At 32.0% G+C, this 14883-nt stretch overlaps 3 protein-coding genes across 4 annotated transcripts; 2 read left to right on the top strand and 1 right to left on the bottom strand.

Moving 5' to 3' along the window:
• The first annotated feature begins 1361 nt into the window (after positions 1 to 1361).
• Positions 1362 to 3388, top strand: LOC111295419 (protein CDI-like). The gene is made up of 2 exons (XM_022888898.2): positions 1362 to 1682; positions 2308 to 3388. The coding sequence occupies exon 2, from the start codon at positions 2340 to 2342 to the stop codon at positions 3102 to 3104; it is 765 nt and encodes a 254-aa protein (XP_022744633.2). The 5' UTR covers positions 1362 to 1682; positions 2308 to 2339; the 3' UTR covers positions 3105 to 3388.
• Positions 3389 to 4663: 1275 nt separating this feature from the next.
• Positions 4664 to 7917, top strand: LOC111293778 (uncharacterized). 2 transcript variants are annotated; one of them, XM_022886709.2, is made up of 4 exons: positions 4664 to 4855; positions 6278 to 6515; positions 6589 to 6687; positions 7074 to 7917. In XM_022886709.2, exons 2-4 carry the CDS (start codon positions 6332 to 6334, stop codon positions 7808 to 7810), a joined length of 1020 nt encoding a protein of 339 aa, XP_022742444.2. In that variant the 5' UTR covers positions 4664 to 4855; positions 6278 to 6331; the 3' UTR covers positions 7811 to 7917. The 2 variants fall into 2 exon arrangements, with proteins under 2 accessions (XP_022742444.2, XP_022742443.2); XM_022886708.2 differs by having other exon boundaries at positions 6589 to 6726.
• A 714-nt stretch (positions 7918 to 8631) lies between these two features.
• On the bottom strand, positions 8632 to 12644 carry LOC111293777 (uncharacterized). The gene is made up of 2 exons (XM_022886707.2): positions 12013 to 12644; positions 8632 to 9592 (listed from the first exon to the last, which is right to left on the bottom strand). Exons 1-2 carry the CDS (start codon positions 12540 to 12542, stop codon positions 8947 to 8949), a joined length of 1176 nt encoding a protein of 391 aa, XP_022742442.2. The 5' UTR covers positions 12543 to 12644; the 3' UTR covers positions 8632 to 8946.
• Between the last annotated feature and the right edge of the window lie 2239 nt (positions 12645 to 14883).

The raw sequence follows: 14883 nt of genomic DNA, 5'->3' as shown, positions 1-14883 counted from the left end.
AATGGAAAATACAGCCACAGTTTGTCTAGCAAGAAACTTCTGTGGAAGCTACAACTTCATTGGACACAAGAAAATTTCAGTGGAAAATAAATCAAAAATTTTTTTCTTCGATTGGGGCACATGGTGAGGCACGGAGAATAGAGGGTCTTTTGCTCTTTTTCTCTTTGCCAGTGGTGGTTCTATCGTCAAATAAACTCTCAGAAAAAATTAAGTTAAAATATTAGAAAAATGTTTTGAACAATTTTATTAAAAAAAAATTATATTTTTAATATGTCTACATAAGTTTTTATTTTTTTAATTTATATTCAAATAAAATATTATTTTAAATAAAAGATTTTATTTATATTAATGAATTCTTTGGGAACAAATTAAAAATTAAGAATTTAGTTACATATAAATTAAAATTAAAAATTTTATTTTAGTATAAATTAAAAATTAAAAATTATTTAATTATAATAAAAAATAAAAAATAACCTAAATAAAATAATAAAATTCAATGACTTTTTTTATTATTTTAATAAAAAACTATATTGCAACAAAAGGAAAGGAAAAAAAGTAGAGAGAAGTTATAGGATTTTGATTTATATGAAATACGAAATGCCATTTAATTTTTAGTCTACATTTATCTATATCTATAATCTATCTATATCTATACAAATGCAAATGTTGAAAAACTTTTGAATTAATGAAAACTATTTTATTATATTTTTTAAATTTCATTTTAAATATTTTATAATTTTTAATTCCATTAAAATTTAATTAAATGAATTTATTTACTAAAAATAAGTTTTATTTAATTTAAGTGAGAATTCTAATTTAATTTAAACCATACATACATGTTAATGCAAATTAATTTATGTAATTTATACGTAATATATGCAATCATATGTTTAATATATAACTTTTATCTAAAAATAATAAAACAAGTATTCATGTGTATTGTATATTCATATGTACTGTATGTAACAGCAAAAACTAATAAAGTATTGAAAATATGAACGTTGGTAAATTTTTAATTAATAAAAAGAAATATATTTGCTTATATAATTTTAAATTGTTATTTTAAATATTTTTAAGATAAATATTATTGAATTTATAAATAAGAATTTTAACTTCATTAAATATATTTTTTATAGTAGCATAGTATTTTAAGTGATTTTTTATATTAAAATACATAATAGATAAAAATTTTGAAATATCTTGTGATAATATAATTCTATTTATAAAAACTTTATATATTTTATTTTTGTAAAACAATTAAATAGAAAAAAAAAAGAGTTTTAATATCCAGCCTATAAAACACGTGTCGGGAAATGACCCCTCGTTGTACACTGAAATCATGTCCCGGACCGTCAATAGGAAAAAACAATTACTCGTTTCCCTCCGGATTATGAAGGCCTCACACTCGTTTCCACCGCTAAATCCTCGCTCCTACATTCAACACACAAAAATCTCCTTTGAATCGAATAAAATTTGGAGAAATTCGAATTTTAGAATTTTCTTTTCTTTGAATTCCCATTTCTATAAATAGTCTTCCAAGAGTCAATCACCAAGTAATCTTTCTTCATTATCAATAATCGAAAGAAAATTCTTCTTTTTCTTTAGAAACTTTGCATTACATTCCCATTATTCTTTCTTCATTATCAAGAATTGCTAGATCCACGCTTTCTTCACTTTACCAGGTAATCTTTCTCTTCCTTTTTCTTTTGCTTCTTGGGTTCTCTTTTTTTTAAAAAAAAAATTATTGGGGTTCTTTTTCTGGGTTTTAAGCGGATAATGTTACTGATTTGACGGTTTTCTTGTTAACGTGATCACATTTTCTTTGATTTTATGGACAGTTCTGCTGATTTTTAGTTTCGGGTTTTTTTTTTAACCCATCTATCTATTTATTTATCAGTTTAATTGATGGGAATCACTGGATTGATTGAGTTTGAATCTCAATTTTCTTTTGAGTTATGATTTTTTTTTTCTTAGATTTATGTGTTTGATGCTTTCATTTTTAGATTAATAGATACATTATTAATTCCAGAGTAGCCCAGTTCTTAAAAAAAATCCCTTGCTTGGTTTCGTTTGGTTTCCAAGAATCGGCAAGAGAAAACAAAGTTAAAAAAAATAGAAGTTTCAACGTGCCATTCTTTACTAAGTGGCCCTGAAAAAACTACCCATTTCAGTCAAGAAAAGATTTTTAGAAAAACAAAAAGAGAATTCCTTTTTTTTTTTTTCTCATTTCCCCCAATTGCTTAGTAAGTAAGTTTATGGAAATTGCTTTATTAACTGAAATGAAATAAATTTTAAAAAAAAATGCAGATCTTTGTTATAGAAGAAAACTGCTGCTAACAATGACTCTGGCTAATGGCAATGCTCACCGCATGACTAACAATGGCGATGTAAGCAAACCCTTCAAAATCTTTGTTGGTTATGATCCGCGTGAAGATCTAGCTTATGATGTCTGCCGCCATTCTATATTGAAACGTTCTTCAATTCCTGTTGAGATCACACCCATTGTTCAATCAGATCTTAGGAAAAAAGGCCTTTATTGGCGTGAAAGGGGTCAGTTGGAGAGCACTGAGTTCTCCTTTTCGCGGTTCCTAACACCCTACTTGGCGAATTATGATGGTTGGGCTATGTTTGTTGACTGTGATTTCCTTTACTTAGCTGATATCAAGGAGTTAACGGAGATGATCGATGATAAATATGCAATCATGTGTGTTCATCATGATTATTCCCCCAAAGAGACCACGAAAATGGATGGTGCTGTGCAGACTGTGTATCCCAGGAAGAATTGGTCTTCTATGGTGTTGTACAATTGTGGTCATCCAAAGAACAAGGGGTTGACTCCAGAGGTTGTGAACAAGCAAACGGGTGCATTTCTTCATAGGTTTCAGTGGCTTGAAGATGATGAAATTGGATCAGTCCCATATGTTTGGAATTTTCTGGAGGGGCATAACAAGGTTGTTAAGAATGACTCGACATCGTCTCCTAAAGCTATACATTATACTCGTGGAGGACCATGGTTTGAGGCATGGAAGAATTGTGAATTTGCTGATCTTTGGGTGAATGAGATGCAAGAATACATGGAAGAAAAGAAGTCAAATGCAAGTTAAATCAAATCTACCAGACAGTGGTATTTTCTAGTATCTGTTTTACTAGTATGTCCATTTACTCTTGCTCCATTTTTATTTTTTATTTCATTGAATATGTTTTGTGTATCCTAGATCTGATTATGCTTTAGAGAAGAGGTATTTTCTCTGTGGTAGTGTATCCGATGGATAGTATATGTAATTTTTCAAATTTTTTATTTGTTGAACTGAATAGATTTGGGATCTAATCCTTGGTATGTTATGCAGTATCATTAATTGTTTAATGAGAGGTCATTCTCTTGTTTTTCTTTTGTTGTTGTTGTTGCATTTGATCTTCAATTGGAAAACAGGACTCACTCAAGCCATATCATTTTCGTTTTCTTAATGAGGTGATGCAAAATTGATGGATGAAAACTTTGTTCATTGAGTTTGATGCTTCTTTATTTGTTTTCCACTTCTGGATGCGAGTGAATTATGCTTGTTGGTTGCAACCATTTTGATCTTGTTGCCTTAAATAGCAAAATTCTTCACTAGAATCAATTTGAGAGGAGAACATTACCCTTCACCCTATCATTTTCTTTCTTAATTTTCTTATAACAATTACCATCTAAGATTCGTATTTTCTTTATTCTTAAAATCACATTTGAGTAAAAATTATATGAATTTAATAAAATAAAAGATATATTTAATATTTTTCGTGTGCTATGTAATTTTTATTTAAAATATAATACAAGTAAAATTATTATAAATGTCTAAAAAAAAATCTAATAACAATATAAAAAATAGGGGATACGTCTATATTCTAATGCAAAATGTAATTTTGTTATTAGTGAGCTTCTTCCAAATTAATTGTTCAAAATTCCTTGAAAACTTTAACTAAATAGTCCCTCGTTGTTTAGAAAAAAAATGTAATAAACTAATTACAGTGTTATGTGTGTTAATCAAATTGAAGAAAAAAATTATACATTATATAATATTTTAAAATGTGATTTAAAGAATAAAGAAAATACGAATCTTAGATGGTAATTGTTATAAGAAAATGTAATGAAAAAGGTTAAGTTAAATGTAATCTTTTAATAAATTAATGGAAAACATGCTCCCCACGTGTTGAAGAAGTTTTCTTTGGAGTGAACGATACTCCTATTCTCAATTTTTTATCTTTTGGGCTACACTCTTAACTGGTACACTTTCCCTTTTTGAACCTTTGACCAGCAAGGAATTTTTTTTTTTTAATTTTCTTTTGCAATCAAATTTAAAGAAAATCAGGAAATTAGATATGTATAAACAAATTGATTATAAATGAATTTTATTATATTTATAATTTTTTTATTTGAATAATAAATTTTAAAATATTATTTATAATTATTAATTATATTAATAAATAAATATTAAATAAAAAGAACATAAAATCTTAAAAAGAATAATAAAATTTTGAAAAATTAAGAGCTTAAAAGCAAAAAGAAAATATCAATCATTAACCAAAAGTAACATCTTAAGCAGAAGGAAACGGAGGATTTGAGGCAAAATCCGACACGTGTCCTGCTGACATGCTAAAAAAAGACGGCCCCAAAAATCGAAAAGAAGAGCCAAAAGCTGCCATCTGAAAAACCTCTCTTCTTGTCATTTCCAAAGAGAGAGAGAGAGAGAGAGAGAGAGAGAAAGGGAGGGAGTGAATAGTGAAAGAGTCCAAGAGCAAGCACTTGTCGAAAACGACGCGCTTGACTGAGTTTCAGGAGAAACCCGGTCGAAGGAAACCCTAATTTTTGTTTAATGAGGTTTGCTTTTTCGCTTATTGATTTTTCTTTTCCTTTATTTTTTTTGATCGATATCTTTTTCTTTTTTTTTGTGATTAAGATTACTCGATAATGTTTTAGTTTCTATTTTAGGTAATGTTAGTTTTATTTGTTCGATTTCAAATTTTTTTTTCTTGAAGTAATAACTATGAGTAGGAGAAGAACGAAAAAGGAAGGGTTAAAACTTTACCTCAGAAATTTTTTGCGTTTTTTTGTTCAAACTGTTCAGAAATTCATTAGAAACGTGTAGGTTTTTAACAATATTATGATTGTTTTTCAATACTTGCAAGTGTTGAGAAATGCGACCTGAGTTGTAACAAATTGATAGCTTCGGATTTATAATGACTATTACACCTCGTTTGTGTAGAAATTTGAATGCTATTTCTCCTTTGTGGTAGTATCTGGGCAAAGTTGATTCAACTTAATCTCATGTATACACCATCTGTTGATTTATCTTTGATCCTTTCCATCTTATTTGATGACACCTCCTCCCCCCCCCCCCCCCCTTCTAAAATGCTGTGTAACAGATGAGTTGGTAGAACAATTATATTTTTCTTTGATTTTAGTTTTGGATATTTTGAAATAAGTTTCCTTCACTGCATATGTCTACTTGGTGGACCGGCATCTTGTAGATTTATTATGATCCCAATAAACAATTTGAAATCATGGAAGTTGAACGTGCTTTTATAACTGATGAAATTACTCTGAGTTTTTGCTCACGTATATTTTTGGTGGGACGTTGATTTTGTTGGTGTTCAAGACCAGGTTCATCTGTTTTTTAAGATGTTATCTAGTGTTCATAAACTACTTGACTGCCTAAATCAGGGAGGATTGTAGGACTTTAAGCATTATCATATGGGTTAGACAAATGTAATACTTTAGATGTTCGACATATTTATATTTTCATTTTCAACATTCTAGCCATGGACGATATTTTTCTTAGAGAGGCTAATCTGCTTTATTGTAAATTGAACAGCTTAATTGCATTGTTTGCTATTCAGCTTGTTGCATAAAGCCTAGAATGAGGAGAATATTTTGGTTATGTTATTCAAAAGGGATTTTAACCTTGGATGAGTTTTATGACATTGAATCAATTCCCTGTGACAAAAGCTTTTCAAGAGCCAGAGATACCTTTTCACTATGCAACAATCTATCAAAACTTCTACAAAGTCCGTGGGATGTCAGGAGGGTGAATATTGTTAAATATCTAATTGCTCTCAAAATTTAAAGTCATGCAATTTAAGTATTTTACATTAATTTATTTAGTTTGCATTCAATTCAGATACCCTTTTGTTTCTTGTGAAGATAGTGGATTTTGTAGAACTTACTGCTTTGTTGATGCTATGTCACCTAACTTTTGTTTTACATGGATATTAATGGCATCTTGGTGCACTCTGACCGTAGGTCATATTTGGATGATTCAAAGTTTTTCCCTGTAACCCTTCTCTTGCTCTTAAAATGAATACAAGAAGCGGCCAGGTATCTAGGGGTCAGAAGTCAAAAAATTTTAAGGGTGAGGGTCCAAATTGGGTTCTTATTGCTGGTGGTGCCTTGCTAAGTACCTTATCAATCCGCCTTGGTTACAAGCTGAAACAGTCACTTGACACAAAGCAACAGGACAATGCTACTACTACCTTGAAAGGTGACTAGTATTTATTTGCTCCAGTAATTTTGATTGAATACATAACTGCTTCTAAATTTAGAGTTTGTGACAGGGAATGGAAGTTCTGACAGGAGGAGATCATCAGGTTGTCATTTACACTCAAACATGTATTCATTCCAAGAAGATGATGGTTGTTTCAACTGCATTTCAGGTCTGATGCAGCAATCTTATAATTTGAGCTGCCCAAAGGGTATATACATAAGCAATTGCTCTAGCTTTCACCTCTTTATGATTTAGTTCTTATCTTTGGAGTGGAATGGTAAAAGAGAAGAAAGAGAATTGTTATGGATCCTCTAGTTTGATTTCTCTCCCAAAACCTCTTTTTCAGCGTAAATAGTCACATATTGGCCGGAAGGAGAAGAAACAAAGTCTCATTTTCCTTTAGGATAGAGCCTCATATGGATCCGATTGTACTCTTGATTTGCTTGCCTTCTAGTTTAATACTTGGCAGTTTCAGTTTTTCTAAGTTTTTAAATTGTGAGCTAGTTTTTTCTTTTGTACCTGTTGGTTTCGTATTTAAGTTTGAGTTTAAAACAGGAGCTGAAAGCATAGGGGAGAAGCACCCACACAATGGCCAGATGCAGCTCGAATCTGAAGTTGCTCTCCCTCTGGTGACAGTTCCCACCTCTGAGTTCAACAAGGATAATGGTGTTATGTGGGCATCATCTCCCGATCGCCATGAGTTGCCTCCAAAGCCATTCCATCATTCTAACTGCTCTGACTCACCATGTGTCTCAGAATCGGGCTCTGACATATTTAGCAAGCGGGAAGTGATACAGAAACTAAGGCAACAGTTGAAGAGAAGAGATGATATGATTCTGGAGATGCAGGATCAGATTATGGAGCTGCAGAATTCACTGAATGCTCAGGTGGCACACTCAGGCCATTTGCAATCACTGGTGGATGCTGCAAATAGAGACTTGTTTGACTCCGAGAGAGAAATCCAAAGGCTGAGGAAGGCAATTGCAGATCACTGTGCAGGACATGTTGGCACGAATGGGAAGACTTCAGCTGTCACATCTTGGCCATCTGACATAAGAAATGGCCATGCCAATGGGTATCTTGATGGGGAAAGCAACTTGGGCTCCCCTGAGAAGGGAAGGGGAGATGGGGAGAGAATTGAGATGCTGAAAAGAGAAGTAGGAGAGTTAAAAGAGGTGATAGAAGGAAAAGAGTACTTGTTACAGAGCTACAAGGAACAAAAGATGGAGCTTTCCATGAAGATCAAGGAGTTGCAGCAGAGACTGGATTCGCAGCTCCCCAATATTTTGTAGGTTCTGTTTAGGATTTTGTGCATTCTTGCTTGTTTTCCCCTGTTTCTTTTCTTTTATTTGAGGTTTTAAAAAAATGCCGCTTTTTTCTCCTTTCTTTGGCACTATCATTGGCTTTGAGTTTTTTTTTGCCACAATAATTGGAAGTTTAGTGTTAGGTGGTATGTTCTTTGCTTGCACATCAGCATGGATGAGAATGAGGGTTTGTGTCTGAGAGAAAGAGGAGGGAAAAGCAAAGCAGTAGGCACCCATTCTATTGGGTTATAATTGACTTTTTCTCTTGCTTAGCGAGTGCCTTTTTTCATATAGGAATTATAAATTTAGCAAATGCAAACAAGAGCTTTATCTACCGTCTGTGCCCATGAAACATAGTAGTGAGACATATTGTATTTTTCTTGAAAAAGGAAAAATAAATTAATAATGTAGCAAAAAATACAGGCAAATTCAACTTAGCAAAGGCAGCAAAAATTTGAGAAAATAAAAAGGAAAATGAAGAATTTCAGCACATATGCTCCGAGAGAAAGAAAAGCTAACGGAAGCAGGATGGAAATAATCAAGAATTTTGGAATTTAAACGTTTTTGTATCATCATATATGACGAATTGAATACCCTAAAGAAAAGAGAAAAAAGAGCAACAAAAAACAAAAAAAAAAAAAAGATAGACAAATATTATTTCATTTTCACCATCATGTCTAGATTTTAATTAAGCGTAATCCAGTGCAGGAAAAGGGGTGGGATTCACACAACATTGAATTAGATGAAGTAAAAACGTATATGTAAAATAAGTTTTTTTTTAACGTAAATAAGTTTGGAATGGACCAAAATGGGGCAAGAAAACAACGTGATTTACTTGAGGCACAGCTGCTTCTATGGCTACTTTGAATTTCACCATTTGGTTTGGGTGAATGTAACATGTACAAAGAACATTTAACAAGCTTAATGGAAGCCTCAAGCAGCTCTCAAAAGCAAAGAAACTCCTCCTTTGCATGGTTAGCCAAGACATAAATACAAATAACACAAGGCTAAATAAAATGAAAATGTCCTAAAATTTTACTACGTATTTTCTTTTACAAATGAGGTGAGGAAAAAGAAAAAGGAGAAACAAGTAAAAAAAGGAAGGGAGATATAACCTTTACAACTCATCTTCTGTTCAAATCAAACTCCCCAACTTCGTGCCAGTCATTCTGTACATCTGTATATCCGTTTTCGGTCTCTTCATCATTCAAGAAATCTTCAGAAGGTTCCTTTTCATCCTTCTGTGCATTGTTCTCCCAGCCATTCATAATCTCATCAGGTTTAACACCTTGTGCATGCTCTCCAATGTCATGACCAATTGTAAGGTTGCTTCCTTGAGACCCACGTGCGTTTGCCCTTATAGGTCCTTGAGCCACTATTTCAGCATGAGCTTGTGATTCAACTCGAGCTTGCTCTGCCTGAACCATTGCTTCCAGTCGCAACTTAGCCTCATGAGCCTCCCGACCAGCCTTCTCCCTAGATTCTATTTCTGATCTCAAAACAAACATGGCTTTCTTCTCTTCCTGGAGAAGAGCCTGCTCAACCATCAATCTTTCCTCTGATCGAAATTCCCCCATAGCTCGTTTGCGAGATATTATATTGAAGGCAAGGGCCTGTTTCTCAAATGTGGCTGTGAACTCTGTGACTTTGGCAGCAATGTTGTGATCCCACTGCTGGGAGCGAGATGGCATCAGGCCGGTTGTGTCAGAATCAAGAATTCTATCATCCTCCTCTGCTTCATAGTCCGCTACTACATGATAAGGTAGTAACCTGCACAGTTTCATGAAAATACACCGTAAAAAACAGAAAGCAAGGAGAAAATTACTTGACCCCAAATGTCATAATAAAAATTATTCAAGTAGTGAGAGAGAGAGAGAGAGAGAGAGAGAGAGAGAGAGAGAGAGAGAGAGAGAGCTTGAATTACTACTACTTATCATCCATAGGATTAAGTGTTTTATGTGAAAATACACAAAAATTGCTTTCCTATGCTTCACCATACCCTTTCTTCCAAATAAAGTTTGTAAAATATTCCCCTCAAACTTCCTATGAATGAGCCTCCTTCATATTATTTTGCAAATATCTAATCAGGGTTTACAGGTTAGCATTATGGGCCATCTGGAGAATCCATTTACTGTTATTTACACTTATCAAGAAAATTCAAAAACTACCTTGCAGCTATATAACATTCATATACTACATTTCATTGATCATATGCTATAACACACATATACTACATTTCATTGATCATATGCTAAAATATTCATTTTCTAAAAGGATAACCACTCTATGTTGATTAATAAGGAAGACGATGGAGAAACTTCAAAGTACATATCTAATCCCATCCAAAGGTCAAAGTCAATTAGCTGGGTTAATGTGTGACCCACTGCTAATATAAAGCTGTGTTCACATAAGATGAGATAGATGGTTACTATCGTCTTCAGTTCATACCCCTCTATATCTAAAACTAAAAATAAAAGACCATTCCCCTCAACTGACACAATGAAGAGAGAATCAGATAGAAGAAAAAGGGGGGGTGGCGTTTATAGCCAAGACAGAAAAAGGAGGGAAAAGGATTGGGCGGGAGGGGGGGGGGGGGGGAGAAACAAAAGTATTTTAAATTGCATGCATGTGTGTGTGTGTGAATTTCCACATGTTCTTGATTTTATTCATTAATAGAAGTCAAAAGAAGCAAGAAACCAAAAAAAAAATCAGTAACAAAAAATTTAGAAGCCTGAGGACACACAATGAAGCGCAAAAGTTGCTGCCAACTTTAGAAGTTTTTGGTAAAAAATTCTTAGTCCTGTATACAGTGGGAAAGAAGATATATAAACCAGTGCAAGATGTGACCAGAGGAAACATATACGTTTCTAAAAACTAACCAGGAAAATGCAAAGCAAAGTCTGGAAAATGGGTGAAACATCTTGGGTAAGATGGTAGCAGCATATAAGAGCAGTAGAAACACTAGGTGGGACAATAAAGATATCACTTAGTCACTCTGTCAGTTCCAATTTATTCATACAAATAAACATGTAGCCAATCAGCTTACAGAACATATGAATGTTAGATACTAATGAGTGTTTTTCAAAGCTAGCCTCAATGCAACAGGGAGGATACAATCTTATGAATAAAATATCAAGTTAATTTGAATGTTAAAGGTTTTCCTTTATTTAGTGTTTTCATTTTTTCCCATGAGACAGATGACAAAGCTGAGCAGAATGAAACTGTCTAGCCGAAAGGATTTCTGACACATGCGCATAACTCCAAATATGAAGATCTCTAACAAGTTTCTAACTGGTCTTATATCCTATTGGCTGGGAAACCATGGAAAAGAGAATTTCTCAAGTATTTCCCAGCCATATGTAGATGAATCCCACAATTCTTCCCACCAAATAGACATGTGTCACAACACATCAGCAATTTATTCCGTCTTATGCATATGAATTCCAATAATTTTCCATCGCACAAATACAATATAATTTACTCTTCTACATATATGTCCTAATATTGAAAGAATTGAACAAAACAAAAACTAATTACATGAAACAAACCAACAATTAACTTGATCATCCATTTACCTCCCACAGTTTCTGGAAATCTCATTTACAATCAGATCTCACCATGTCAAATAGCATTACTTCATCTCACATAACCCTGTTATGACATCATTGTAAATGGTCCTTCAATCCTAGCACAACTGAGCAACTTATGCCAGTCTCAAATATTCAAATCCTAATTTCTCTAGCAGATAGACCAATATACCATAATTGCATTATAAATCTAACCAAAATTGGACAACCCAGCTGCATGAATACAAGTTTCAACCTTTAACTAGAAAATAACATAAATCTTCAAATAAATTCCATTTACAAATGCAACACATGCGAGCCAAATTAAAAAAAAAAGAATAAAAAAAATCCTATAATTTAAAACTCCCATCTTTTCACCCATTATTTAAAACTCTCATCTTTTCACATTTTCTCCACAACAAAACAAGAAAACTAAAGAATTTTAAAAAAATCCATTATTTGGTTTCCAACAAATCTCTTCTTTTTCCCATTTTCAGACCAACCAAGCACAAAAAACTGAAGAATTAACAGAAACCCAGAGTTCTATTTCCAATAAAACCGCCAACCTTTCCTCATCTTCCCAACAAGCAAACAAAAAAAAAATTAAAGAATTTCCACACAAACCTCTCACAAGCATCTTCAAGAGAAGAAAAGGGACGTTTGAAATCTGGGTGACAAACACGCCAAGCATCCTGATAAGCCATCTGGAGCTCCGCTTGATTCAATGGTCGGATCTGCTTTTGCTGTTGCTGCTGTTGCTGCTGCTGCTGTTGTTGCTGTTGTTGTTGTTGTGGTTGCGAAGGCTGTTGTTGCTGTAGATTTGGGGTGGAATTAGGATTAGGGTTAGCGTTAGTGTTAGTGTTAGGATTGGGGCTAGAATTGGGGTTTTGTTGGATGTTAAGAGGACGTTGGTGAAGAGCACCTAGAGTACCACGTAAATGGGCATCTATGTTTGACGGGAAACGAGCAATTGCTTGTTGTTGTGATTGCTGTTGCTGTTGATGTTGGGCTTGTTTTTGAAGTTGTTGTAAGAGAAGTGATTGTTGCTGTTGCTGTTGCTGTTGATGATGTTGCTGTTGTTGTTGCTGCTGCTGCTGCTGTTGCTGTAAGAGAAATTGCTGCTGGTGATGGGCCATTGCCATTGCTTCCTCCATTTCTCGCTCTCTTTTCTTTCTTGTTTTTCTATGAAATCTATGTTTTTCTTTTCATTTGGTATAAAGTGTTTCCTGCTGAAAACAAAGAGTTGGGTCTTAGAATAAATGAAATTTAGCCCATTTAGACCCGATAGTGTTTACTTCAAAAAATAGAAAAAAGCTCGGCCAAGTCCGTTCCTCCTTTTTAAAGGCCCTGTTATTAATATATATTTATATATATATATATATTTTATTTTATCATTTATCTGTTAATATTTTTTATTTATCTATTAATATATATATTTATTATTTTTAATTATTATTATTTTCTTTTTTATCTTTTTTTTATTGATTTTCAGTTATGATTAAGATAAAAAAAAAATTAGATTTGACCGTAAAATTAAAGATTGACAGAATTAGGATTTGGATTCAAAGATGGAGTTGAGATTAATAAAAAATTATTTTGATCAATCCCTATAAATAGGTTCATAAAACACACAAACACAGGGGGAAGAAAACTGGGAGGTGAAACAAAAGCAAAAAAATGTTTAGAGACAGTATAGGATTTTTAAAAGATTTTTTTCAAATTTTTTGAGTTTTTTTATGAAATATTTCTGAAAATTTTTTAGAATCCAACGAAAATTTTCGGTGAATTTTGAATTTTTCGACGAGCTTTTTGACCAGATTTGAAGATTTCGATGGCTTTTTTCAAATTTCGATAGAAATTCAACCAGAATCTGAGATTGTTTAGAGAGAAGGAGAAAAAAAGAGACAAATGAGAGAAAGAAAGAAGGAGGCAATCTGCGAAAAACGGAGGTGGGAGTCTTTTATACCATGCTAAAACGACGTCATTTTTGCGTTAGCAAACTCAAAGGATCTACATGTTTTGCCAAGATCCGACCCGACCCGTAGCGCACTCGAACCAGCAACCTGCTTTTTCGCCCATATTTCAGTCGAGCTGAGCTTCGAGCCACGTGTTTGAGTCGTGATTTTTGTCTTGAGTCGAGCCGTTTCCCAACTTGAGCCAAGCCATTTTCAATTTTTTTTTGTATTTTCTTATTTATTTTATTTAAGTATTTTATTTATTTGTTTTTTTTTAATTATTAAATTAAAAATAAAGTAAAAATAAAAACTTTGGGAATGAATATTAATTATCTAATGATGGAATTTATAAAAATTTAAAATGTAAATTTTTATAAAATTTTTAAGTGAAAAATTTTATCTAAATTTATCTCAAATGGTGGAATAATATAGATAAAATTTTAATAACAATAATTAATATTTATTTTCAAAAAAAAATTAAAAACATAAAAACATAAAAATATAAAATTTTTGAAATTAAATACAAATTATCCAATGATGAGATTCTTAGAAATTTCAAATAGTAAATTTTTAAAAAATCTATAGGTAAGAAATTTTCTCTAAATTTGGTCCAAATTGTGGAATGATTTAGATGAGATTTCAATACAAGTAATTATATTTTTTTCCAAATAAAAATTTGGATTGAAAATATTTGATAATTATCTAAATATGAGATTCATAGAAATTTCAAATGCTAAATTTTTAATAAATCTTTATGTAAGAAATTTTCTTTAAATTTGACCCAAATGGTAGAATAATTTAGATGAAATTTCAATAAAAATAATTGTCATATTATTTTTTTCCAACAAAAAAAAAGAGAATTTCTAAATATGGGCAAATGGTGGAAATTTTAGAAATTCAAAAGAGAAAATATTTCTAATTTGACCCAATTTGTGGAATAATTAGATTTATTTTCAACAAAAATTGATAATAATAAATAATAATAAATAAATTTTTTTTCGACGACAGAGCCTCTTCAAGAAATCAAATGGGATTCTTGAATACTTTTAAGGTAATGAAGTATTTTTTAAGAGCTCTACTAGATTGATGAATAATCTTAAAAATTATTTCCAATATTTAATATAAAATTTGAAACTATTAGACTTCAAACCTTATGATAAATTTAAAATAATATGGTACCATCCCTTGGATGGGCATGTGGGGGTGCTATAACCTTTCCCATATGTAACCGAACTCTCGAACCCTGTTTTGGTTAGTAGACCCGAATCTATTCTTTTAGGGACTTTTAGTCAAGCTTAGGAATTTCTTAAAAGGATAAATTCCCTAGATGACCAATCACACTTAATAAAAGATTTGTGACGACTCCATTCATTTGTTAAATCTAACTATAGATTTTTGGATCTATATGTTATGACACTTATTTAAAAATTAAAGTTTTATATTTGTCTTATGCATGGGGCAAATGTATATATAATTATATTTGTAATATAATATTTTTTTAAAATTTAATATAATTATAATTTTAGAGAATAATTTAAAT

This window comes from Durio zibethinus, chromosome 14, assembly GCF_047325235.1.
Source record: "Durio zibethinus cultivar Kanyao isolate XHJ-2024 chromosome 14, ASM4732523v1, whole genome shotgun sequence".
Taxonomy (NCBI): domain Eukaryota; kingdom Viridiplantae; phylum Streptophyta; class Magnoliopsida; order Malvales; family Malvaceae; genus Durio; species Durio zibethinus.
The sequence above is the reverse complement of the archived record's forward strand: the minus strand, read 5'-3'. Positions and strand labels throughout refer to the sequence as shown.